The sequence below is a fragment of the Cheilinus undulatus genome, linkage group 23 (assembly GCF_018320785.1).
Source record: "Cheilinus undulatus linkage group 23, ASM1832078v1, whole genome shotgun sequence".
In the NCBI taxonomy this organism is placed as follows: domain Eukaryota; kingdom Metazoa; phylum Chordata; class Actinopteri; order Labriformes; family Labridae; genus Cheilinus; species Cheilinus undulatus.
This window is the reverse complement of record NC_054887.1, coordinates 19,574,807-19,600,440: the sequence shown is the minus strand read 5'-3', so window position 1 is coordinate 19,600,440 and position 25,634 is coordinate 19,574,807. Positions and strand designations below refer to the sequence as shown.

The window sequence follows — 25,634 nt, the reverse complement described above, 5'->3', positions numbered from 1 at the left end:
ATGTTAGCTAGTTGCCATACTGTGTTGTGTTTACATGATCCTTCATCTGAGTAGTTTTGTTTTTGCCTGTAATTTGACTCTAAAAGAGCAGCTGTAATATCTTGATCTGTTGACCAATGTGGCTGTGGTTGGAAGATGAAGCAAAAACGTCAGTACTACAAGAAGTCGCATAGATGTCGCATGTAAAAATGCCTGATTTCACATGAGAAATAAACATGCTTACAGCCTAGTTCAAATAAAAGTTTAGGCTGGAATACAGTTAATTGAAGACCTTGTTTCAATATGGATGCTGCCCTGGATTGGACTAAAAAGTCCGTAACCAAAAGGCTGAAGTCACTCAGGCTTTGTCTAATGAAGCATAAGTTCAAGCAAGAAGACTATTTCTTCTGCATTCATCCTTTCATTCATTGATAATCACTCACGTGTCTCCCCTTTCCTCCTCTGGTAATCAGCTGATATGGGTATCTCCTGTCTTAAAATCTGAGTCAGTCCCTTTCTGCCTTGACCCCTCTCAATCCAATCATACTGCAGCTGTCATATTTCAAAATCTGTTTTCTCCACAGTCAGTCTGTTGGTCTCAGTGCAACTGCTGCAACCCTCCTCCACCCCAGCCACCTCCATTACATCTTGTCAGTGTTCAGGTCCAGCTCCTGCCTGCCATTCTGCATCCCTTCATCGCCACTGCCGAGTCATCTCCTCCATGCATGGGCCAAGCTCTGAGAAGTCCATTCCTCATCTAATCCCACTCCTTCCATTCATCCACCAGTGTCTAGACCCCAAAGGGGGGCATCCTACCTGGCTGTTGGCCTCACTTCCCCTCGAAGTTCATAAAGACATCACGATGGTGTCTATAGACCAAGGACATTTCACAGTTTCAAACATTTTCATACTTGTGAATTAAATCATTGTTAAACCCTTAGTCTCTCTTGAGTAATGTGGTTTTGCAGTCCCATAAACATGAGTGTCTGATTCAAACCAACACAAAAATCTGTTTTGTGATGGATTGTAGTGACCTGAGGGTTCTTGGATATATTGATAGCTTTGATAACTTTTAGTTTGATTTTTTAATTCCAGTTTTCGGCCAGCTCCCTTTGTGTCTTGACTCCAGATTAAATCACCAGCACAAGATGGAAGTACCCAACATAGATTTGTATTCCGGCTTCACCATTGTACAACCAATGGAAGCAGAGACATGCTGTCCATCTTAATATACTGTATAGTTAATGGCCATGACAGTGTGGCTGTGCCATATTTTACTAATAGTATCTTTTTTGGGGGGGGGGGTCTAGACCATCCATCAGAAGACTTCAATTTCCATACACCAGTGCATTAGAAGGGGCTTTATATTATATAATTTAATTATATAGGACAATCACGTCTTTACATTGGATGGTTTTAAGTTGTTTAACATTCCTTTGCAGTCTAGAGAATGTGTGTAAAACCATAAGAGAATAATGTTGGTGGATAAGATGCTATCATGCAGTAGACAGAGTGCACAAGAATCTTTTGTCTTTAGATGGACATCCTCACCTTGACTGCACTCTCTGAAAACCAAGAGGTTAATTTGCCAAGTTGCCCCCTGTTCAGCAGCACCATAATCTGGTGTAAATCAGCACAAATTACGCATTTGTTTATTGTTGCTGTTTTGACCAGAAGTGTAGCCCCTCCCTCTGAGACTAGTCCCAACCAATGAGCTCATTCCTGCCTTAGAGGAGTGATCTGTTTAACTAAAACTCCAGTCTGTCCGTTCATTGTACTGAGTCAGCGGCCATGCGCAAATGGACCCAGAGGAGGGCTGTGCTGTGTAGGCTGGTGTCTACATAAGATCCCTCTGCCTGCGGGACCGCACACACAACGCCGACTGGAAATCACAGACAAGACTGGAACCCCCACTTGGATTTGATTTTAATCCACCGCGGTGATTTTATGGGGAAAACATAAATCAAGATTGACTGACGGGTACCTTGGGATCTCCCACCTCCTCCTTATTTCTGACCAGCTCGGACCGCGGATGTAAAGAGCAATAACGATGCGGCGGCTCTGCTGTTAACTCGTTTCATCCTCCTGTTTGCTCTTTTTATTCGCCGGTTCTATCTTCAGGAGGCAGAATAAATCCACAATGAAGCTCAAGCCGAACCAGACCAGGACATACGATGGCGAGGGCTTCAAAAAACGAGCAGCATGTCTGTGCTTCAAGAACGAACGTGAAGAAGAGGTAAGAGGTTCCGCAGTCTAACGTTATCCTTAACTGAAACACATTAAATACACATAGGACGAGTTATGTCGGACTTTGTGGCCTAGTCATCCCCTAGTCATTCAAAAACAGAGGGCTGTTTATGGATAAAAAGGGCGATATGATTTATTAATGTCAATGGGATTTGATTAGTGGCTCGCCCCTCTCTGTAAAACTATATTTACAGTGACATTTCTCTCTGTTTATGTCAGTGTTTTGGTTTGTGATTCCTTGATACTGCTGCTGCTGTTGATGCGCCTTGGGCCATCCAGTTTAGGCTAGTTTGAGAAGCACGTCGAGAAAAGACTTGTTGTCAAGGAAACTGACATTGGCAACAGACGATTACCGGCGAGGAATGTCAAAATAAAACTACTTTGGCCGAGTAGCACATTCGAAGGTTATTGGAATTCACAGCAATGCTTTTATTTTGAAAGCGGGCGCGCTGACTTCCTGTTAGCTTCTTGCAACCTTGAAGTAGCTCAGAGGGGGCGAGGTTCTCTGCTGCATGTTTCTTTAAATAGCGGATTTCACAGTAGCTCGTGCCGGGTGATAACACAAGAATTTCAATTTCATTATTTAACATAATCGTCAAATGTGGCGTGCCCCAGTTTTACTTCAAAGCAGGCTATGCATCTATGACCACGTAGCAGCCATTCATTATCATGCTGCATCCCGCCAGCCCTGAGCGGGCAGCTGCGTAGCACTAAAGTGAATGAAGATTTAAAGGGACCATTACTAAGTAAATAATGAATAAGGAGTGACGGACTTTATTGTTGTGGCGTCTGAAAGACTTGTACAGTGCGGTAGAATTACTTAGAAGGAGATTACTTTATCATTCAGCAGTGTTCCTACCATTTATCTTATTAAGAATACAGAGACATGTATGATATCGCCTTTGAGTTACGTTTTTCAAAACGTAAGGTTACACTGGATGGGACAACAGGAAACGAACAATAGGCCTTAAAAACGAAACTGTAAGAGTCAAATTAAATTAACAGAAAAATACCCATATCTAGCCAAATAATTACATGTTGACACGCACTCAGTCTTCAAAATTTAAAGGAAAAAAATCTACAAAACCTAAAAAAAAAGAGAAAGTGACCAACCTGATTGTTTAACTAAAAATGGCTGTCTCGAGTGAGTTTGTCAGTTTTTTGATGCTGCATAGCTAAGAAATATCCAGTCTACATTACATTAGCCAGGGTATCCACCAGGTCTTAAAAAGTATCAACAATTATTAGATTAATTTAGCCAGTATAAAGGCTTTTTAAAAGTATTTAGAAAGTCTTAAATGCAAGACTATATTTGTTGTTTTTCTATATTTTCAGAGTAAATTAAAGAGCCTTTAGACGTTAAATGCTTTAAAAATCAGAATTGAAGAGTATTTAAAGTATCCTGAAATAGGCAATTATACCTTGTATTTGTTTGTTCTTTAAACCTTGTATGCCGTTCATTTTTTTAAGCTTAAAGTGCCGTGAAAAATATGTAAATCAGTGCCTCTACATTGTGGTTAAACTACTTTTATGCAGTTCAAGTGAAAAATAAGACCCTCCACTGTCAGCTACCTAATGACAGGTTTTAATTCTCATGCTCTAGTCTAAAAAGAATCACAAAAGGCCTAATTTTCTTTCTATAATAATAAATATAATTGACATTTGAGTTTCTTTGTTGACACATTTATATATTACTATTGGCACAAAACATATACAAAACTTGTTTATGCAACAGTTTAGAAATTGAAAATGTAGTAGTTTTAACATTTATGAAGATGGTCTTGAAAAAGGTCTTAAAAAGTATTAAACTTAATGTCAGATTTTTATGTAAAGTAAAAGACTTAATCTGCAAAGGTCTGTTGGTACAGCCCATTTGTTCGTACAGTCAATATTTACAGCTGATGAAAGCAGATTTTAAAGCAAAATTATCAGTTCTAAATATTGGCAGAATTTTTTATATCTTCCAATAGCTATAACTGAATTTTTATGCTAGTATCTGCCATTAGTGATATCATGCTGATAATGTTGTGCATCCCTAACTGATTTCCAAGGCTGCCATAAACAAAAGTGAAATTGAAATTGTTCCCAATGTATATGTGCAATTTAGGCAATGTGCAGAGGTTAACTTGCAAATTTTGATCAGTAAAAACAGTAAAAATAGGGACTTCTTTTGTTGCCCCTGTTTTCTTCAAACAAGTATTACCATGATTTGAAGTTTACTAGTATTGTATCAAAATTTTTAAATCCGGTCTTGTAACATCCCAAACCTCAAGATGTGCAGTTTTTAACATGCTTAAGATTAGCTATGGATGATGCTAAACTGTCCCCTTTTGCAGAAAATGAACATTATTAGCAAAATTCATGGTGACATATGCTGTAAACACTCAGCCTAGACAGGCTAGGTTTAAGGACTACTGCTGTGTTTTGTCTCTTCACTGGTTATCCACATATATTTATGTCCCAGGAGTTACTGGGTTTTCATGTGGGACTAATAATAGCCATTCCCCCTTGTTAAGTCATATTTATACCCAAACATCAGGTCCACATCTCTATTATTGTGTCATATTCTTGCAAGTCTAAAATAAGCCTCCTCTTTGAGCTTGGCATAAACAAAGTGTTACACAATATTCTGTAAAAGCAGTCCAGTCTGGTGTCTGTAGACTGGCAGAGTGCTCTGCCTGAGCTCCCTGGTGTTTGGCTGAATAACACATACAGTAGATATGAAGCTTTAAACAAGCACACGGCAACATATCCTCTCACTTAGACATGCGTAAATGTTATGTCATCCTTGTGGTTGAGTTTTAACTGTAACCATGAAAGAGCTGCTCTTGCGTAATTTTTTCTCAGAACGTGCTGTACACTGGGAATCTTTTCGTATAACTTGTAGTCACAGGGAAGGACGGACGGAATATTGTGACAACAAAAGTGTTAAGGTGTGACCACAGACCTCAGGATTTTCAAGCTTTGAAAGGCAAGTCTATTCATGCAATCAGAGATGAGTGTGCTTGAAGGCGGAAAAACAATCTGGGGCTCTGATTTCAATATTTGGTGCCAACAATGGCAATTTTCTGTCTAAAAAGGCATGAACCATGGGCCATTGTGTTATCAATACTTTCCTTAAACACATGCCCGTGCACACATAATCAGTCGGTAGACACAGGACACCTGACTTTGGTGAAATAAGAACCGTACATCATGCTAGACTGTTTTGTTTTGCAGAGGAGAGGAGAAAGCTGAGCTCTCAGGGTAAGGCACTCAATGACAGCAATTAAACTCACAACAGGGGAAAATAGGAACCTGACAGAGGTGCAGCGGCATGCTAGTGATAGCTGAGCATGTCATCTGAGTTAAACAGCATATGAAGGGCTTGGGGCTTGTCTGCCAAGATAAGTTGTAGATACTCTTGATTTTTTAATCAGCCAATACAGTGACTAGAATGTGAAATGGCTTGTTCTTGGTGACTGCAGTTTCTCTTAGCTCTACTCACAGACTGTATAAAACATGGATGTGGTCTCAGTAATGGCCCCAGTGGTTCTGAAGAGGCGTGATGAAGCCTGTTGATGGTGGTGGCCATGTTAGAATCTCCTTATTTTTGATCAGCCTTGTAAAAGGGAACAAGGGATGGCTGCGGTGGGCATTAAGCCTCCCAACATACTGTTACAATTCATCAGCCACATCCCTAATTATATAGATTTAAGGGTAGCTTTAAGGCTTAATAACAGTAACAGTGTGCATTGGCAGTGAAATAAGCTATTGATACCAAATTCTTCTGCCTTAATTTTCATCTATTAAAAACACTGTATAAACCATCTATATTCCTACTGCTGAGTGGATGTGATGTAGCACTTAGCTGCCAAAAAGCCAAAAAGAATTCCCTTTGGAAGTTGCTTTTCCTCTTGATGCCTAAATAAGACACTGTTGACTAACAAGTGCAGCATATCAAATTACAAGGTGATAATATTCAGTGATTTGTTCACAGCTTTTCCCCTTTGCTCCAGTGATGTGTTCCCAGTGTACCATCCGTCTGAGAGGCAAACAGACAGCATATTGTGTCTATCTGTGTTTCGTGGTGTTGAGGCTTTATTAAAATAAACCTTATATAACACCAGAAGTTCATGCGTCATTAAGAGTGAAGGAGAAATTCTCTGATCGACCTGCAGTAAGCTCCGTGTTTATCAGATTGTAACCTGGAGGCTACATATTGAAGGCGCTGCAGCAGATTGTAAATATTGTTGCACTGGAAATGGGAGGAGGCGGTTATCAGTTTTAGTGGATCCTGTATCATAAAGTCAGAAATGTGGGTGTTCACCCTCTCTGTCTTTGCCTCTCCTGCTTTTGCCTTTGCTTCGACTGTTTACGACTCCTCTTACCTGTAATGCTGTGACTATATTACTGTCTTAGCACTATTGATTCCACCCCCTGCTCTTGCGTGCTTATGTGTCTGAGACTTTCCATCATTCTCTCCGTCCAGCACCCGGTCTGACCTGGCATTTGGAGCCTTCTTTATTTGACAGCTACAGGCGTTCCTCCTTGGGGAGGTGGTGTTAATGTACTCTAGAATATCTCTGCCTGCTGTCCCTGTTTGAAACCATGCCAGACTCACTGTCAGAGCCTCTGTTTTACTTGTTCATGTAGTTTAAATTGAGAATATGAGTAAAGACTGACCACCTCTATTTGCTCTTACTGTAAACATGGATGGTTGCTACAGATTTTTGGATAAGAGACCATCACAAGTCTGATATTTGTCCGTCCTGTTTTTGTTGAGGAGATTTATTATGTTTGCCCCAGAATTTGCCCAACTCCTTTTTCACATAGGAGCACCTCAGCAAGTGCTGTGAGTTGCAAAACGGTTAAATGTCACTGGGAAAAACTACAGTTTCCCTTTGGGGGTTGGGGGGCTTCTCTTTCACTCTGTCCCTTTCCAAATATTAGTGGGGTTTCTGTGCTCACACCACCACCATTTAGGCCTAAATGCTTTACTTTTACTGTTGCTTTACTGTTAGCTAAAGGCAATTTGTTAGCTGTTACTAGGTAGCTAAAAGCAGTGTAAATAATTCATAGAACAATATCTAGCTGAATAAAGCAACAGCTAAACTACTGATAGCCTATTTAGCCTAAGCTAATTGAAAAAAAATTAAGTAATTAAGTGCTAGCTAGTTTACAAAAAGAAATATCAATGGTAAAATGCTTGATAGCTTAAGCTAATACATGACTGCTTCATAGTTTGCTGGTGGTATTACATACTTGTGTCATAGTTGGCTAGAGGTAATGGATAGAAAGTTGAAGTGACGGATGAGTTCTATTTAGCTTGAAAGATGTAGCTAAGGGATCTAAAAAGACGCCTGTATACTTGACATAAAGCCAGAGGTTTTGATTAAATGCTTCATTGTACTCTGAAAGTACCATGTTAAGAATTTAATGACACTATAAAGTGAAATCCAAAATTTGTGTCTTAACACCCTAGATATGTTGGAATATGGTTGCTGTAGGGGTCACTGGTGAATGCGTCATATTAGGAAAGAAAAACAGATGCATGTTTGACATGTGCTGTAGTCTGGATTAAAATTTAAAAAGTTGAGTTCAAAGTGGTAAAGTAGTTGTGGATAAGTAGCAGTGAAAAGATTTAGATTTTTTAAGCACCACATGAAAGTAACTTCTCTATACCGATCACACACAGTGGTAAATAACATCAAATTTGAATTCATTGTGAAAGAACATATTTGTCACACAGCGACGGTGTCAAATGGTCGCTTTAGTACATCTGGCTGGACTGAATAGTTGGAAATAATTGTTTTAAGTTGCAATGCAGTCTATGTGGATAGACACTTAAGGAACTTGCTTTTCAGGTAGTTTTCAAAGTTTCCAAAACCTGTCCCAGTGACTGTAGTCTGTACTCAGTGAGATAAGTAGAAGCTCGCAGCCATGGTTTTGTTTTGATGACAAATGCATCTTTCAAGTGTTTCTTTAGAGGCAACACCCAACCCCTTGCTGCTCCTTCTTCTGAACATGTTGGTGTATTCATCTCATGGGCACATGTGAAGAAACAACTCTTAATTAAGTCCACTTTGTAATATGTCGATTCAGGGCTCTACATTCCTGAATCCATTGAAGCAAAACTAAATGCAGCCTGCACTGTATTCTGAGGAGTTCCTCTGGCACAGCAACAAAAAGATAAAAATGGAACCAGAGCAAAAATCTGCTCTGTCCTTGCTGCCCCGGAAGCTCTGCGGCTTTTGTTTTGTATACATCTCACGCTGTTGGCTTAGGACACGTTGACACCAGTGATCTCCGGTTAAGCCTCGCTGGCTGCAGCTCAACACATAGGCACACAGAGTCAGACAGTGATTGCCTGACTGGAGTGCTCTGGAATATCCAACACATCCAAAACACAAAGAAACAAATGGGTCCTTTAAATTTTTTTTCACCACTTAAAAGCCTTTACTGTGTGAACTGTTGTGATATCACACTGCCCAGCTATAGAAATAACTTTCTGAGATGACACTCAGTTTAAGAAGCTTGATAAAAAAATTTTTCTATGACACAAATTCCTTGACAAAACCTAAATCTACCAAAATTAGACCATAAGTTCTTGAGAGAAACTATTGTTTTGGCATCATCTTTGGTACCTTTTAATCTCTTTTCTTATTATCTCTTCATTGTTTTTCAACAACAGTTTGCACTCCTCTGAGAAAATGTTGTATTTGTATTGTCCCTACATTCTAGCAAATGCCACTTACTGTACTCTTCAGAACAAACACCTGCTTTACAACGTTGACGTGGGTTTTTTTTCGTATACCCTGACATCTCCAAAAAAATTTACTGAGCTTTCACTTGCCGCATGTTTGTCATTCATGCTGTACCGTATAGCTCTTCGCATGTAGCCCCGTCCCCTCCTGCCCTTCATCTTAACCTATATCTGTCTGAGAATAAGCAGGTGGCTCAGCTGAGCAAACGTGGCACGTGAGGGAGAAGGGCAACCGACAGTACTCATCGCCAATTACGATGCCCCGAGCATGTGCCGGCCAATCGGTTTTGCCCCAGAGCCTCGTCCCTCAGCAGATCCTCAAAAGGCCTCTGGCCGGTGCAGCCGTAATCCAGTTAGAGCGCGTAAGGGAAGATATAAGAAAGCTAAGTTTGGATTAAGTGACAGACTGACTCCTCTGGCAGATTACTGGTCGTGGCGATCAGATTGTTGGCAGGAGTGAACGCTTCACCATATGTTGTACAGGCTGCTCAACATGTCTGTGGTTGATGCATGTATTTGTATATTTTTGAAGTAACACAGAAATGACAATCACAACACTTTATCTTATCCTGTTTATTTGTGGAAGAAATAAAAATGGCGCAACACTCATTGAAAACGTGTAAATGTTTACAGCAGCTGTGCATACGTCTGTTGTAGCTGCCATATAGATACTGCGGGAAAACTGCAGACACAGGCACATCTGATCCATGCATATCAGACTTCACTGCAACTGTAGTGTAATTCAAGCAATGCAGGGTACTCAGGGGAGTGCTGACAGAATTTTAATGGTTCATGCTTGGTTTAAACTCATTGTTTGCAGAGGTTGGGTTGTTTTGGAACCATTTCAACACCACATCACAATGCTGAAAAAATCCCCAAAATGCCTCTTGCATGCAGAAAAAAACCTATTAGAAAGTACCAGGATACAGGAGTTGAAAGTTTGACACAGTTCTAGTAAAATCAGTGTAATTTCTAATACCACGGGACAAAAATAGAGGTCAATGTTTGGTCATTTCTGGTCTTTAATTACGAAACTCTGGCACATTATCAATGCTGTTGTGCAAGCTAGGCAGCTATCAGGTTTGCTTGCATTTTTTCATAGAAGCACTAGCAAAAATATCACCTAAATTATGAAAAGGATGTAGTTTTTTACCTAAACTTTAATATATTTTGATACTATTGATCAATCATTGAAATAACAGATTGTATGTTTCAAAACGTGACATCAGAAAGTATGAAAGTTCCACGTTTTGACAACCTTATATCTAATGACTGGGCAAAAAGAGAAGCCAAAACTAGTTGAAAAATTCAACAGTTTACTCTAAAAGAGTCTGCTCTCCTGCTGTTTTCATGTGATCCTTCTTTTTAAAAGTATGAGTCATTCTGTTTGTAACAAGTATTGTATCAAAATAGAGTCTCTGAGCTCTCAGGGCTGTGGTTGGTTTAGAATCAGTTAGCAACAACATAGAAGAAACAGCAGCAGCTGCAGCAACCCATGATCAATCATGCTATGTCCCTGAGACCTGAGTCAAAGCGGTCAGAGGTCAAGCCTCATGTTGAGTCCTCAGTTTAAATGTGACAATGTCAAGGCTGCTGAAAAGAGGAAACAAGTCAAGCAAGTAGTATTAGCTTGGGTGCAGGAAAAAGGTGTTCTGCATGATGCACATTTGAACTCCAGTGTCTTTTGGGTGACTTTTATTCCACAGCAAAGAAATGATCGTGCTCTTAAACTTGTGCTTTCTTTTTCAGGTTTTGCTTGTCAGCAGCAGTCGGCACCCAGACCAGTGGATCGTCCCCGGAGGTGGGATGGAGCCAGAAGAGGAGCCGTGTGGAGCGGCAGTACGAGAGGTGTTTGAGGAGGTGAGTAAACCAAAGAATTCAGCTCGTTTTCAATATCACATGAAGCTGAGCCTCGACTCCAAGGTGAGGTCATTATGAGGTAAATAAAAACTCGATGAGGAACACATGGGAGGTTGAACACAGCAGTTTTTAAAGGAAAAGTAGCATGTAATGGTTTAATTTTTTTTCTTATATCTATAGTATTAGACAGGGTATGAACATAATTTGTAGTCAAACATGACAGGGACTTAACAGGAAAAATCAAAGAACAGGGCTGTTTTTGTTGTAAACAAGAAACCTAAGGTCTAAATAAAGGCCAAGTTTTGATATTTATCTTCCTTCAGTTCAATTTAACCACAATGAATTAAGATAGGAATAGGAACGGTCATGTGACAATGAAGAAAAACTAAACAACTGTCTGGAAAAAAGGCCCAGAGGAAATAGTCTGACATCTTTAAATCAGTTCCCTATCCTTCTCACAGTTAGCATGAATACAATACTGGAGATGCCTCTGATTATTCCACAATTTAGCTAAAACATTTAATTATCTCTGTGTAATGTAAGCTTCTTTCATATTGCAGAATAAACTCTCTTTGGCGATCTTCAGTCGCTCTGTACTCATGGCCTGAAATAGTTCACCTAAATTGGCATAATTGCCTGTAAATCTAAGGCTTAATATGAACAGTTGTACAGCTGCCAAGTCACTATTTCTCTGACTGGTTTGCAGAATGTATCGTACACTTTATTTAATATCTGAGCACACCCACATCCAGATAAATCCAAAGACCAGAACAGCTCTTTAAACTTGAATAATGTATTCAGAATTTGGAATAAACCTATTTGTAATACTTTAAATGCCTACACTCAGGGTTCCTGCAGATCCCTGAAAAGTAGTCTAGAATATGGACATTTGAAATTTAAGGGCCTTATAAACTCCTAAAAATGTCTTTATTTTCCTCTTAAGAGATCTTACATTTTAGAGAACACATTGATTAAGATGGGTTTTTTTTATCCAACTTGAGCCTCCTAGCTGACATGATTTTAATGATTCTTTTTGCTTATATGCTTGTCAAAGTTACAATTAGCATCTTTTACTGCAGTGCTGCCTGGTAAATGCCAGAGAACGCAGTGATCTCACGTTAGAAAATCAGCATTTTAGAGCGTTATTTAAAAAAGTCGGACAAACTGTGAAACAAATCTGAGTGCATTATAGACCAGTTTGTAAAAACAGATCAATAATTGGACGGCAAAAACAAGACACACATCTAGAGAGTTTAAATGCTACAGTCAGTGTTGCTAAGGTTGCAAAACTTTAAAAAATGTTTAAAGTATTTTTGCAAAACATTAATAAGTTAACCCTCTTATTTTGGTTGTTTATACTATTTCATGTTTCAGGTTAGCTTTAGACGGTCTTTATTTTTCAGTCGATACAACAGTAAACAGGACTCTGTCATGTGATATGTGATTTATATGAAACTACTCAGTTTAAAAGGACCATGTGAAAAATGAAAAATTCAAGCTAACTAGGACATTAGTTTTAAAAAGGAAATAGTGTTCTTTTTTATTAATAATACACAATTTTGTATTTCTAAATGTATTTATTCAACATATTGTGCATAAATATTCTCCAGAATTCAGGGAATTTAGTGTTGGCTGCTCAAAATTTCCTGGGGGAGGACCCCTCTCCTATTTTATACTACTTGTTATGATTTAATAAAGTCCGTATTGTTGTAAAACACGAGTCTAGACCTCTAAAATCTGGGGTACCAAGTAAAATTCTTGCAACCCACCCTTATTTTAAAAGCTCTGCCCAGACAAAAGCATTATTCTGCTTTCACATAAACTCGATCACCTTAGCACACCTGCTGAAATTTGTTATGATAATTATTAGCATTTTCACAGAATCATCAAATACTGGCATTTACGACCAAAAAAATGTATTTGTCCCATACCATCTGACATTTCATAAACAGTCCATTCAATCAGAAAATTGAGAACTCTTTGACTTTTTGTTTTTGACAGTTTGCCACACCAAAGAGTTCATTTTTCTCAGTTCAGGTCTTAAAAAGTCTTCAATTTGATTTGTAAAAGTGTGTAGGAACCCTATGCTATAATATGTCATAAACCTCACATAACATATGGTGCTTACACTCATTGTCATTTAAAGGAGGAATACTTGCGATTCCTGTATTGCCTCATGGGCTAATGCACATAGGGGGAATGGTTTGGTGAAGCATAAGGTATTATGTCATGCTTCTCCTCCACTGTAGGACACCAACATTACTCAGCTGCAGATGGAATTTGCAAGTTTTGAGACAGAACAACAGCAGAACTTTGTTTCAGCACCACATGTTAATTGCTACAGTCACAAGGCTGTTGTGGGTTTGGGTTTCACATGGCTTTATGTTCCTCCAACTGTCTAGATTCAGAGTTCAAGTTCTAAAAATGTCAGGACAGACTCGTGGAATGAGATTTTTTCCCCAAGTGATGGTGTGGTGTTCCTGGGAGGCAAAAAGAAGTAAAAGGGGTCTGTTACAACATTTTCAAGATGGTGGACAAGCAGCAAAGTCGTACACTGTCATGTCATTGCTACGTGCATTTGCATCAACGTTCAGTGGTGAGCAGAAAAGACTTGAAGCAGCTTAATTACAACACAAAGATCCCACCATGAGACGCAGTTCACCTAGAAAAGTTTAGGGAAATTTCCTGTGGTGAAGGGCATGTGTGAAAGGGGCGACTGTCAAATTTTTATATCAAATGCATTTAACACATTTACTGTTACAGCTAAAGTTTCAAACAAATGTGACTAAAGGGTAGTCCAATACACTGACTATTTAAGTCGCGTTTACATCAAGTTTGATTAAGATAACATACGGGTGTTCAGGACATCACGCATGTCTTAGTTTAGAGTAGGTCAATCCAGTCATTATGATTATTATTAGAAATCCTGTAAAATGTTGTGAGTCCACATCTGTGCATCCTAAAGGCTAAACATCTCTCACATCATCATTCCTTTCCAGTAAATAAAGAGTTGGAATAACCAGAAGTAGGGTTCAAAATAGTCGTCTGAGATTCCCCAAGGGCCACTGTGTCCGTAGTTCAGTGCCTGAGGTGTCCACTGGTATCCAGAGGTCCCCCTCTAAGCCACGTCAGTGGTCTAAACTTGGCTCCTGGCTGGATTCCTGTGCATTCACACATCCTGCAGTCCATCCCGCTGGACACATCAGCAGGGCAGAGTGACACTTGTGAAGTATGCTGAGCAGGGGAGACTAGAGAAGGAGAAAGGACAGATGTCTTATGTCGTTACAAGTAATCTGATTCGTGTGAAGTGCATCCGAATTCATAAAGCAACTGTTAAGTGTTATGAAAGAGACATTATGACATTTTGGTTGTAATGCTCTCTTAGGGTTCGTGTTGGGTTTTTCTTTCAGGTAAGAGGACCTCACTAAAAAAAAGCCATTAGAAGAAGCACAGCAGCATTAATGTCCTCGAGTCCATCCTAAAGACTTTATATAACCTGTATATCCCTGCAACGCACACCTAATTATGCATAAATTATAAGAGAAACAATGATTGCAACAAACCTGAAGAATCTGCAAAAACAGATAGCAAAAATCTAAAAGTAAGTTTATCAAGCTTTTCTTTACCAAACTAGAGCCTGCAAGGTTACAGAAGGGTTCAGTACATGGAGGCGTACCTGAAAACATTGAAATATTGTGCATAATACCCATTGTTTGAAAAAGAGGAATAAATCTTTGGTTCCACAGCTGTTTTTCAAATGTTTTTGACCTTTATTACTCTGTCCCTGACTTTAAAAATAGTCTGAAAAAGAATATTTTTAATGCTTTTCTTTGTTTCTTCCTCAGGCTGGTGTAAAGGGCAAGCTAGGACGTCTGCTTGGTGTGTTTGAGGTAAGCATTCATGACTGCCACCTACTCAGGCTGTTAATTATGCCTATCCTTAGATGAGTTTAAGAGAGCTAAGGGTGGCAAATTGCACCTTTTTGCAAAACATCCTTTCTCTGAGGACAATTACACTTCTTAATACTGACTCTCCTTTTCTCCTTTCCCCTCCGGTTAGCAAAACCAGGATCGGAAACACCGGACGTACGTCTACGTGTTGACCGTCACAGAAACACTGGAGGCCTGGGAAGACTCTGTCAACATAGGTACGCTTCTCCCTTCACCTTGCTTTCCCTCCAGTGTGGGCTGATACTATAGGAGGATTACGTTTCATAATACGCTGTCTTTTAATTTATGTGAACGTCAGTGGACTGCGGGGATGCTATACGGGCACTGGGGTATGTGGTGACAAGAGGGAACCATAAATCGAGGCTTCTGGTGTTAGCTGCAGACGATCCTAGCTGCAATATATTACAGCTGTCATTGGGCTGGATATCAGGACCCATATCCACACAGCTTTCCCAAAAATTTGCCCTTTCAATCACCTTGACTAGATCCTGGTCAAGATGAAAGTTATTAACAAATCTTAGATCAGTGATACTCAATGAGTTGCTCTTGAGCCACATGTGGCTCTTTTATGTCTTAATTTGAATTATTCTCCCAGAAGACCTTTAAAAAAGTGGACTTTGACCTCAGAAATCACCCATTGCAAGTTACATTGATCAGTTCATTCCTACACTTATACAGTTGGCTTTAATTGCCAACCTTTATTTTTGTCTGTATACTTTCATTGCCCATATTTGCAATCTTTGCCGCTTTTTCTTTTTTGCCACTTTAAATCGATTTTTGCTGCTTTTAGCCTGTTTGTGCCACTTTTTTTGCTACTATTTGCCCATTTTTGCCACTTTTATCCTGTTTTTGCTGTCTTTGCCCACTTTTTCCCACTTTTTTGCGTTTTTTTTTCTGCCCAGTCCCTTTTCATTCATTTTTGCCATGTTTTGGCTGCTTTTGGACTATTTTTTGCCAACTGTAACCCATTCTTTTTTCACCTTCACCCATTTTTCCACTTTCTGCCCCCTTTTCCCACTTTTCTCCCATTTCTGCCACTTGTCACCCATTTTTTTCCCATTTTATGCCCACCTTGCCCCTTTTCACCCATTTTTTGCCATCTCTTTTGATTGCTTTGCCACCTTTAACTTATGTTTATTGCCACTTAGACCTGACTTTGCCACTTTTCACCACTTAGATTGTGGCTCTTACAAAGGTTTTTTCAACAATTTGGGTCTTTGGTTGAGTAACACTGTGTTAAACTGTTAGGAGTAGTGAGGAGGACCTTTAAGAAGCTGGGGAGGAAATGGTGGAGAGACAGAGACTCTGTGAAGACTTTGCATCAACCTGGATTAACATTCATTTTGGACATTTGGAAACTAAATATGTTACCTCTTTTAAAAAAAATACCTTATTGCAGGTTTTTGCATACGCCATAAAATTTCAGACATTATTTCTTTCATCCTGCCATATTAATACCTTTCAAACCCTTAAACATATTAAAGAAGAGTAAGGGATAAAATTAGAAAAAAAAGAGTGAGTAAGAAAAAAAAAAGGAAAACCCACAAATTAAAAATAAATAAAATGAAAGAGTTAGCTTACTGTTCTCTACAATTCATCCAACAAGCAAAGCTACCTAATAAATTGTATTTTGATGGGATTTTTGGTGTTATGAAAACCCTCATTGAGTTTCTAGGTAAATCCTATCCATGTGTGAATCCTTAATGCGAGGTTTGAACTCACCTTGATGTGTACCGGTGGTCTGGGATGCCATCATCCAGATGGATTGGTAGTGTAGCCAGTGTTAAGAGTGCTGGCATGCATTGAGGACAGCTCTGCCAATTCATGTAATCTGCTGAAGTCTGCCAGTAAGTAAAAAAATGTAGTTCAGTCAGGAACGCTCTCATCACAGTTTTACTTGGCAGAGAAGGCTCTGCTCAAAAGCTGCTCCATGGGTTAGTCAAGCAGCATGCTTTGACTTTCTAGGGAGCGTACAGCTAGAAACCTCTCATATAGATACAAACATTTATGATAAAGCATACTGAATACGATAAAATTAGTTCAAAAGCAGTTACTCCATAGTAGCATGAATCTGAATATGAGGGTGCAACAAGCTTTATGCTATAAAGGAGGAGGCTGGGGTGGAGGAGGTGAAGCTTTGCCAGCAACAGCAGCAGCGTGGTCAATCAGCATTAATGCAGGGATTAGTGGGACGTCAATGTCATATTTAAATGCATAAGAGAAAGTGCTGTGATTGGCTGTTTGAGCTGGGAGCTTATTTACATTGGTGCAACTTCATGTGCCAGTATTTACAAAATCTGTTTTAGCTGATACAGATATCAACACAGATACATAAGTGTAGTTCAGACTGTTAGACAAGTTCTTGAAATGCACCTGGAAGTTAAGTGATAAAGAAAGAACTTACGTCCTTAGAAGATGCTCTAAAGTTTAATGGTGATTTCAGACTGGCTGCGTGTTTTGTAATCCGGTCTGGCTCCTTGAAATGTGTTTTCATTTCAATCTAGCTAGAACCCTACAAGGGTTATTTTCTTAATAGTATATCACTGTTTCCTATAAAAGCATGTTTATGACAAAATGAGGGAGAAAAGCTGTTAAAGAGGAACTGCTAAACTCTTAGCTCATGGCTAATTCACCCCCATTCATTTGCATTGCTAGCAGCTTCACTGTTTATTATCGTGTGCAGGGAAACCTAGATGCAAAAGAGGCAGACAAGTAAGAATTCCGATTGCAGGTCATCACTGCTGGTACTGCATAGTGTGGACACTCAATAAGTAAATAAGTAAACTATAGACATGATACTGATAGAAATCAAATCATATTGATATCTGTTTGGATACGACAGCAACAAAAATGGAAGTCCTTTGGATTCAATATTGGTTGAATTCTTTTCTGTATTTATTCTAAAGCCTTAGTAATGTTCAACCATTAAAATGGGGGTATTGTTTTAAAACACCTGGTATCATTGAAATACACGCTGTATGTTGTCATGCTAAATATGTCCGTCCTTTGTTGACTCGTACTTCCTAATTCCTGTTAGAACTGAGAAATATTTCTTCCCATTAAAAATAAAAAATAAACGTATCGCGGCTATTAAATTTTACAACTTCCCTCCATGGTTTTGCTATGGAGCAGAAGAAATAGTCAAGTTAAAAGTAGAGACAATATTTGTTGAGTGTTTCAAGGACAACAATGACAGTCCCTGTTCATTCATACATGGTGCTCTGTCTCCCCCTGCAGGCCGAAAGCGGGAGTGGTTCACCGTGGACGAGGCCATCAAAGTGCTGCAGAGCCACAAACCTGTCCATGCAGAGTACCTTAGGAGGCTTCAGCTTAGCTGCTCTCCAACCAATGGAAACTCCATCCTCCCCAGCCCCCCACCCAACGATAACTACCCCCATTACAGCGCTACAGCCACCACCACCTCAACGGGCGCCGTGTTGGGCACCTCCTGCAGATAGGACTGCACCTGAACGTCGAGTCCCGTCAAGCAGGGACAGCTGACTGAAAGTCTGTACAGTCTTGCATGAATCTAATGACTCTTCAGAGTAACGGCTTTCCCTTGTCTATAATTTCCCATTTTAGCTGCAGGACAGACCAAAGCCGTGGCTAGAACTGTTAAAGACTCCTGGTGGAGCTGACTAAAAACTCTTGACAGGAAAACTGTGGATATAAATATTTCAAGAACACTTTTTCTTTTGCTGACAAACACCAGACAGATGACCTGCGGCTTGAGAACGCTAAGCTTCAGTCGTCTCTTCTGGTTTGAATGCCGTCATGAAAGAATGCCTTACAATAACTCTGTTTGAATGTTATTTTTGAGTTGTTTTATTTCACTGACAGTTTTTTATTTCATTTTTAACAGAATGGATTTGCTTTTTAGTCAATAAAAGAGAAATTGACCACAAAGCACATCCATATGGGGAATGTTTCCAGGTTTTCCAATGCCATAGTCTTTAACCCATGATATTAACAAATAATTTCATATTACATAACATAAATCCAATTCTAAATGAAGGAATCCACTTCTGATACATGTCAAGGCTCTCTGTTGCATTTAATTTATGTTACACCATGTTATCAATATTGTCATTTTTATGTAGCATAAGAAAATCAAAGCAGCCTTTAATATTTGTTTCCCAGAATATCAATAATGGCATTAAAGTAGAAGTAACTAAAGCGAAAACATCTTTAAACTTCTGTGAGGAGTTTTTAGCCTGTTGTGACACAGACTGAAATTATTATCAACACCTCTGTATGAGCAACAAAAACAAATGAGACTATGTGGGTAACAGTTGAGAATTTCTAGATTATTTTGAATATTTGAAACCACAGGGTAGGTGTCAGAGAAAAGCAGACTTTTCCTTTTTACATTTTCCACAACAAATTCCCAGTATAAGTTAAAAGTTTGACTGTAAAATCAAAGCAGTTTTCTATGTGGAAAATGGTATCACTTTGTCAACAGGGGGCACCAGATCAACACAAGCTAAAAGTTCCTCACAGGAGCTTTAAACAGTCAACTATAAGGGGGTAAAAACGCTAAATGGCACAACAGAAATGGATTTTAACTCTTTACGTCAGGCTTGAAGGTCATAGATGCTCATATCTGACACCACAGCTGTGAGCGAGTTGATACCTCAGTAAATGAAAACTGGATCTAAGTAAAGACACTGTGTTTGTTAGCCTTTGACACGACACCACTGTGTTTATAGTTAAACTTCAACCAACGCCTATGACCATACGAGTCTGCTAGCCTTGACCGATCCAACGAACCTGTCTGTTGTCCATTCGAGCCACATGCCATTCACACCTTTCCCAGGCTGTTAAAGTGTTTCATGGCGTAACTTCCATCTCTGCCTTAGGTACTGCATGCTGCTAGGGTCAGTTGAGTTTATCTCAACTCTGGTACTCAAAAAAGTTTTTTTTATCACATTATTTAAAACTGTTCTACAAAAGAAATGTTGAGCAGGTTTTTTTGTCTCATGGTGCTGCATGGCTAAGATAAAATTAGCCATCTAGGAGCTTAAAATCCACATACTGCATAACTGTTCTGACTTATTTGCAACCAAGAGGGCACATTTCTTCTTGGGCTGGGTTGAACATTTTTATTTGTGTAGCCTTTAAATTTGCCCACGATAGTTTAAGATTGCCCTTTAAAGCCCCCGGTATAAAGTTTTAACTGGATTTTGAAGCAGGCTGAATGAAATGTTAATGCTTTCTTATGAGCTACAAAATTAAGGTCCACAATTAGTGCTCTAATTTTTCTAACTGTGATTAATCACATGCTTTATTGTCCCTTTCAGCACGTTGGTTAAGACATATCAGTGCCTCCCTGCAGCCACAGTGATGTGAAATAAGTCCAACACTGCTTCTTAAAGTGTCATTTTGCTTTAAAAACTCACAGACTGCTCAGTGGACAAGTCCAAAGTCATCTGAACCTTTTTGAATGATCTCTTATTTCATTTTCAATCCATAACAAGTTCTCTTTTCCATGGTCCAGTTTAAATCTTCAATCTACCTCTAGGAGCAGGTCTGTATCCAAAAAGGAAGTCAGTCACCCTTAATTTAAGACAGTAGAACAATCCAAAATGACAACATTAAATAGATAAAATGCAAGAGTGGACTTTTAAAATGTGGAAAAAAGGGTGTGATTAATTGCGATTAACTAAAGAATTTTCTGCGATTAACATGTTTAATCTTTTGACAGCCCTATTATTTTTTTAGAGCTAATGTTCACATTAATTGAAACAACTAAATGTTACTTTTCTTTCCCAGAAGTCATTTTGTAAGCAGAAACAGGACTACATTGTTAAATGTAACACCTGTCCACAGGGGGGCGCCACATTGATTCAAACCAAGAGCTCCTCACAGGATCTTTAATTAAAGGCCAGCTCAGATTACACAAACTAAGCCAGATTTTGCCCCAACTGCATTGTCACAGCTGATTCGATTTGACAAGACTAGCATATCAGAATTTTTGTTGCAGTGTCGTCTAGTTCAGTGCTTCTCAACTGGCCGTGCAGAAGGACCCACCAACACCTCCTTACGGGATACTCTGACCCAATTTTTTCAAAATATTCAAACTCTTAAATTTTTTTAAATGGAAATGTTACAGTTTGGATCATAAGCAGAACAAAACAGTAGAAGGACAACTATGCATACATTTTAGTTTATTCCTTTTTTCCCAATAAATCATGGAAATTTGGTAATTTCTCTAGAAATACCCTGATTAGCTTGGGAGATCCAACCTTGTTATCCAGAATTAGGAGATAAATAAGTTAAAATCTTGAGAAAAATAATGGAATTTCCTTGTCATCACAAGAAAACCTAAGAAAAAAATGTACTGTATGTCCACTTAGGGCTTTTATACATCATATACTTCTTGCCGCATATTTTTTTTCCTGGCATACATTTGCAACCCACTTTTGGGTCCCGGCCCACTAGTTGAGAACCACTGGTCAGGTATGTGCATCCTTATGCGTACCAATAGGAGACCAAAGCGAATCCCTTCTTTTCTCCCTCCGCGGGTTTTATGTATATCTACAATTTAAACCTTAAGTGTTAGCAAGGCTAATTAGGCCATATTTCTTTAAGTTATCACATTCATACCTCACGTTCTGTCTAAAAGCTATCCGGTCCATATTGTCGTCCTCCATAATTGTTTTGCATGAAAAAGCTAGCATCACAGAGCTCTTCTGTTGTAGCGGTGATTGCTACTTTTCAACCCGCCTCCTTGATAACCTGTGAACTGTGGGATCACACTTGTAATGTGGCCAGGCTGTCAGCCAAGACGGGACAAGATTTAAGTCGCACAGTCTGACATGGTACCGTCATAAAAAAAACAAAAGAATTGTGCAGTCTGAGCCGCCCTTAAGTCTAAAGAGTCCCTGATCCAAGTTTTGTGTTCAAACTGCAACCTGTACCAGAAAATCGGATTATAATAATTTAAACAATCATACATAACTTTATTTGTACTTTTTGAATGTTTCAAAGGTGAAACAGACTCATCCATGTCTCTGGTTCAAATGCTCTCTCCATGTGACTCCAACTACACACTATGATGCAAATATAGACAGAAATCCAAAGAGAAATGGATTCAATCCAATAGCAGTTCCAATGTTACATTTCAAATATTTATTTTTCTTATCTAGCCGTTCTCACTGAAAAGAGGCGCCCTCTCACTCCTGTTCTATCAGCTGAATGACGACTAGTAACCACACAGATTTGTAAATAGCTTTGAAGAGCCACATTGTGTTTTTAACTTGAACGGACATGTAAATTTTCTCTTAATATTTTATATTTTTTCTAAAAATGTATGAATGGCAGGAAAAAAAAACCCACCAAGAACAGTATGTACAGTATGTTTGTATCAACGACCATGTGCCACAGGTTTAGGATGCTGGTATGGAGTTTGTTTGTCTTTGACAAAGTTAAACATACAGACAGTTAAAACTTTAAACTGAATTTTGCAAATGTTTGCCCATTGAAGTCCCTGTAAAGTTGAATCTAAACTTTGTGTCTTAACACACTAGATGTGTTGGAATGAGGTTGTGTTAACATGTGGAAACAGATCTACATGCGACTGAATTTTGGAATTAGACCATTAGAAAGTTGTTCACCCTTTTCCTGGCTTGGTTTTATTTGAGCAGGACGAAAAATGTGAGCCCATGACATCACCGTTCTTGATTGGGATTTACCCTAACGCTACAATGAAATAAAATCACAGAGCAGTTCATCACAGTACAGTGTGTTGTTATGTGATGTCACTGCCTTTATTGAAAGTTAACAGTCGACTACATGCTCTTTTTGTTCACTGTGAGGTAAATTTCCCAAATCAGCCACAGTGGCCCACAGATCATTGAAAGTATCATAACGAGAGATCTGTGCCAGAAAACAGTACATTTAATCCCAAACTTCTGTCTCTCCACACTGGCACAGAGCCAGGCAAGAATACAGGACTGTATTCCTTGTGAGTGGGTGTGGCTTCAGCTCATTCTGACACGCCCACACCACTAGAGCAGATTTTACTGTCTTGTTTTTCATGTTTTGAAGCTTAATTTGATCAACTTAGAGATGTTTTTTCGTGACTGAAATTTGGCCTGGTGGTTCATAACATGGTGGCCTGTCATACAGCAAACCTAAAATAAAGTTTTTTTGTATCACTTTACAGGGACTTTAATAATGCCCTTTAGAATGAGACACTGAACAATCCAGCACAAAATGAGGATTTAAAGATTGAATCTTGAAGATTTAAAAGTGCTTGTACTATCTCGTCTTTTTACAAACTACATAGCTTCTTACTAATCGTTTTGTGTCAGACACATATTTGTGTAATAATGATTATTGACAATTCACGAAATTGGGATTTTATAACTTTTTAGGAGGAAGAAATGCAATTTTGGAAAACAAAAGCAGGATGTGTTGACCAGAGGAAGCTTTATATTTAATATATCAAATAATTTAATGCTTGTCAAAGCTTTTTTGTTAGTGTAAAATCTTATCTCCTCACTTACACCTCTACCGACTACTGTAGAACTTTGATCTCTTTAAGCTGCTCCACGATAAAGTCCCATCTGCAGACATCACAAATCAGCAATCATAAATGATGAGCCTTGTCTGGAGAATCCAGCGACCTTAAAGCTCTATGAGTGTTAATGTGTATTCATGAATGTGAATTAATGTGCCAAATTGAAAATTATGTAAGTGTTCAGGTGGTAAAGTCATTTTAAAGAGATTTTTAGACTAACTGCTTTGTGGAAAAGTCATTAAAAAAATTATTTGATAAACTTAATTGTCATATTAGAATAAACTCTTTTAAAATGTGCTAGTTTTTAGTGATTATGTAATTATTATTGTTGAATTTATGACTACTAAACCACTGGCACTTACTTTTTACTTAATAATGATTCTAAAATCCACTTGGCAATCTTTTACTACAATCCAGATCATTATTGATTAACCCATTTATGCTGAGTCTTTGCAGATCAATAATGCCATCAAACACCTTCTCATCCACATGCTGGATTCTATGTTTGGATCTATGTTGATCTGTGAATGCCCATTTTATGGATGAATCATGACCATAGGGATACAAACCCCTGAATGAAATGTATGTGCTCAGGTACAAAATGACACAAGCATCCACTAAATGAGCGCTGTTATGTGAATTAAAGACAGCATGATTGTTTGCTCAACACACTTTTAATGTTGCATGATGTATCCAGTACATTTTTAATCAAAAGTTTTGTCTCCATTTTGTCATGAATATTATTCACAGAAACTTTAAATGTGAAAACCTGGACTGGAAAGATTGTTTTTGAGAAAAGATTGCATTAAAGGGGAGAAATTGTAACTGTCGTTGCTTCTTCTTTTCATGTAAAAGCAGCTGTGAGGCAAAATTAGGATGAAATAAATGTTGTCGTCGGGCCCCACTGTAAAAATTTGAGCTACCTCCCACCCTTACCCTCTATTCTCAGCAGGGATTAACATCTCCATGTGCCTTGTTTATTGGCTGACATTTTTGGGTTACTGTATTAGATGACGGCGGCTAACACTTCAAACACACTGACCGTGAGCCTCCAGGACAGTGTAACCTAGTGATCAAGGCTTGTTTGAGAGCAACAATAGAGCAGAATATAATATCAGTCTCACTTGGGGAAGAAACAGGTCAACAAGATGACACAGCCAAATGTCGGTACAGAAAAGAAGAAGTCACCGACCTTTGGTCAAATAAAATTTCACTGCCAAAAATGTACTACTATCCTTGTTTGCATGGCTATTAACTACACAAGTTGGTCATAACTTCCAGGCACAGACATCAGCTCTATTCCCTGGAAAGACACCTGTCCCTTGTGTCTGGCTTTGGTTTCCCATTACAACTGAAGCCAAAAAGAGGGTGTTGCTGTGGTTCTGTGTCAGAAACAGATCACATCTTCCTACTCATAAAAACTCGTTACTAGCATACTGATCCCTAGGTGGTTAAACAGCTCACATTGTAGAGTATATTGGCTCTTGTATCCAGAGGTGGAAAGTAACTGATCACATTTACACAGATTACTATATTTGAGTAGTTTGTGTGTACTTTTACTTTTTGGCGACATTTACACTGCAGTTAAAAGTCACCCAAATCTGTTTGTTTGTAACCCTAACCAGAAATCAGATACAGAACAACCAAACAAAAAGTCGGAATTACGCATTAAGGCCTGCAGTGTGAACATAGCCTTTGAAATCAATTATTTTTACTTCTATTTAAGTAAAATTTAACCAGAGTAACTGTACTTTTACTTGAGCACAATAATCTTGTACCTCCACCTCTGTTGACTACATACTAGTACTTAGTGAGTACAGATGGAAGATGTTAGCTTAAAAAAGGAACTATTGGCATCAGCAGATATGAACACTACCGCTGATATTTACAACTGATATTTTGGCTATAAAAATCTGCCCATATCAGCTTACTGGCTTTAGAAAAAAACAAGTTAGTTAAGTTTTATGCAGGATCAACAGAGCTATTTCAGCTGAAGTCGTTCTCTTTCCTTACATTCGTAATTTGATAAAGGCTAGTCAATTGCAGTGTGTCTCAAATCAATTAAATACTAAACATTCTTGAGTGCATACATGTGCATAATGGTTTCACACTGAGAAGTATTGTCAAGTGTGCTACTGGCACATTCAAAACAAGTCCAAGAATTGAGCGTGGACACTTCTCACTCTCAATAAACGCCATTTTGATGTAGGGGTTTTGTACTGTTAGCATGCTAACGCGCTAGCTAACGTTAGCATATGCGCAGCAGTGTCCAGTTTAGATAAGGACACTTAAAGCAGAATAAGTTCATATTCTTTAAGTGAGCAATGTT

General features: G+C 38.8%; 1 protein-coding gene across 1 annotated transcript; it reads left to right on the top strand.

The window, feature by feature from the left end:
• The first annotated feature begins 1,762 nt into the window (after positions 1 to 1,762).
• nudt4b (nudix (nucleoside diphosphate linked moiety X)-type motif 4b) lies at positions 1,763 to 24,275 on the top strand. The gene is made up of 5 exons (XM_041780803.1): positions 1,763 to 2,215; positions 10,721 to 10,831; positions 14,677 to 14,721; positions 14,891 to 14,978; positions 18,019 to 24,275. The coding sequence occupies exons 1-5, from the start codon at positions 2,120 to 2,122 to the stop codon at positions 18,237 to 18,239; spliced, it is 561 nt and encodes a 186-aa protein (XP_041636737.1). The 5' UTR covers positions 1,763 to 2,119; the 3' UTR covers positions 18,240 to 24,275.
• Positions 24,276 to 25,634: the final 1,359 nt, after the last annotated feature.

Excerpts from the sequence above, each read along its gene's own strand:
- nudt4b (XM_041780803.1), top strand. The coding sequence starts at position 2,120 with ATGAAGCTCAAGCCGAACCAGACCAGGACATACGATGGCGAGGGCTTC. Across the intron at positions 10,832-14,676 it reads TACGAGAGGTGTTTGAGGAG|GCTGGTGTAAAGGGCAAGCT; the intron begins GTGAGTAAACCA and ends TTTCTTCCTCAG. Across the intron at positions 14,722-14,890 it reads GTCTGCTTGGTGTGTTTGAG|CAAAACCAGGATCGGAAACA; the intron begins GTAAGCATTCAT and ends CCCTCCGGTTAG.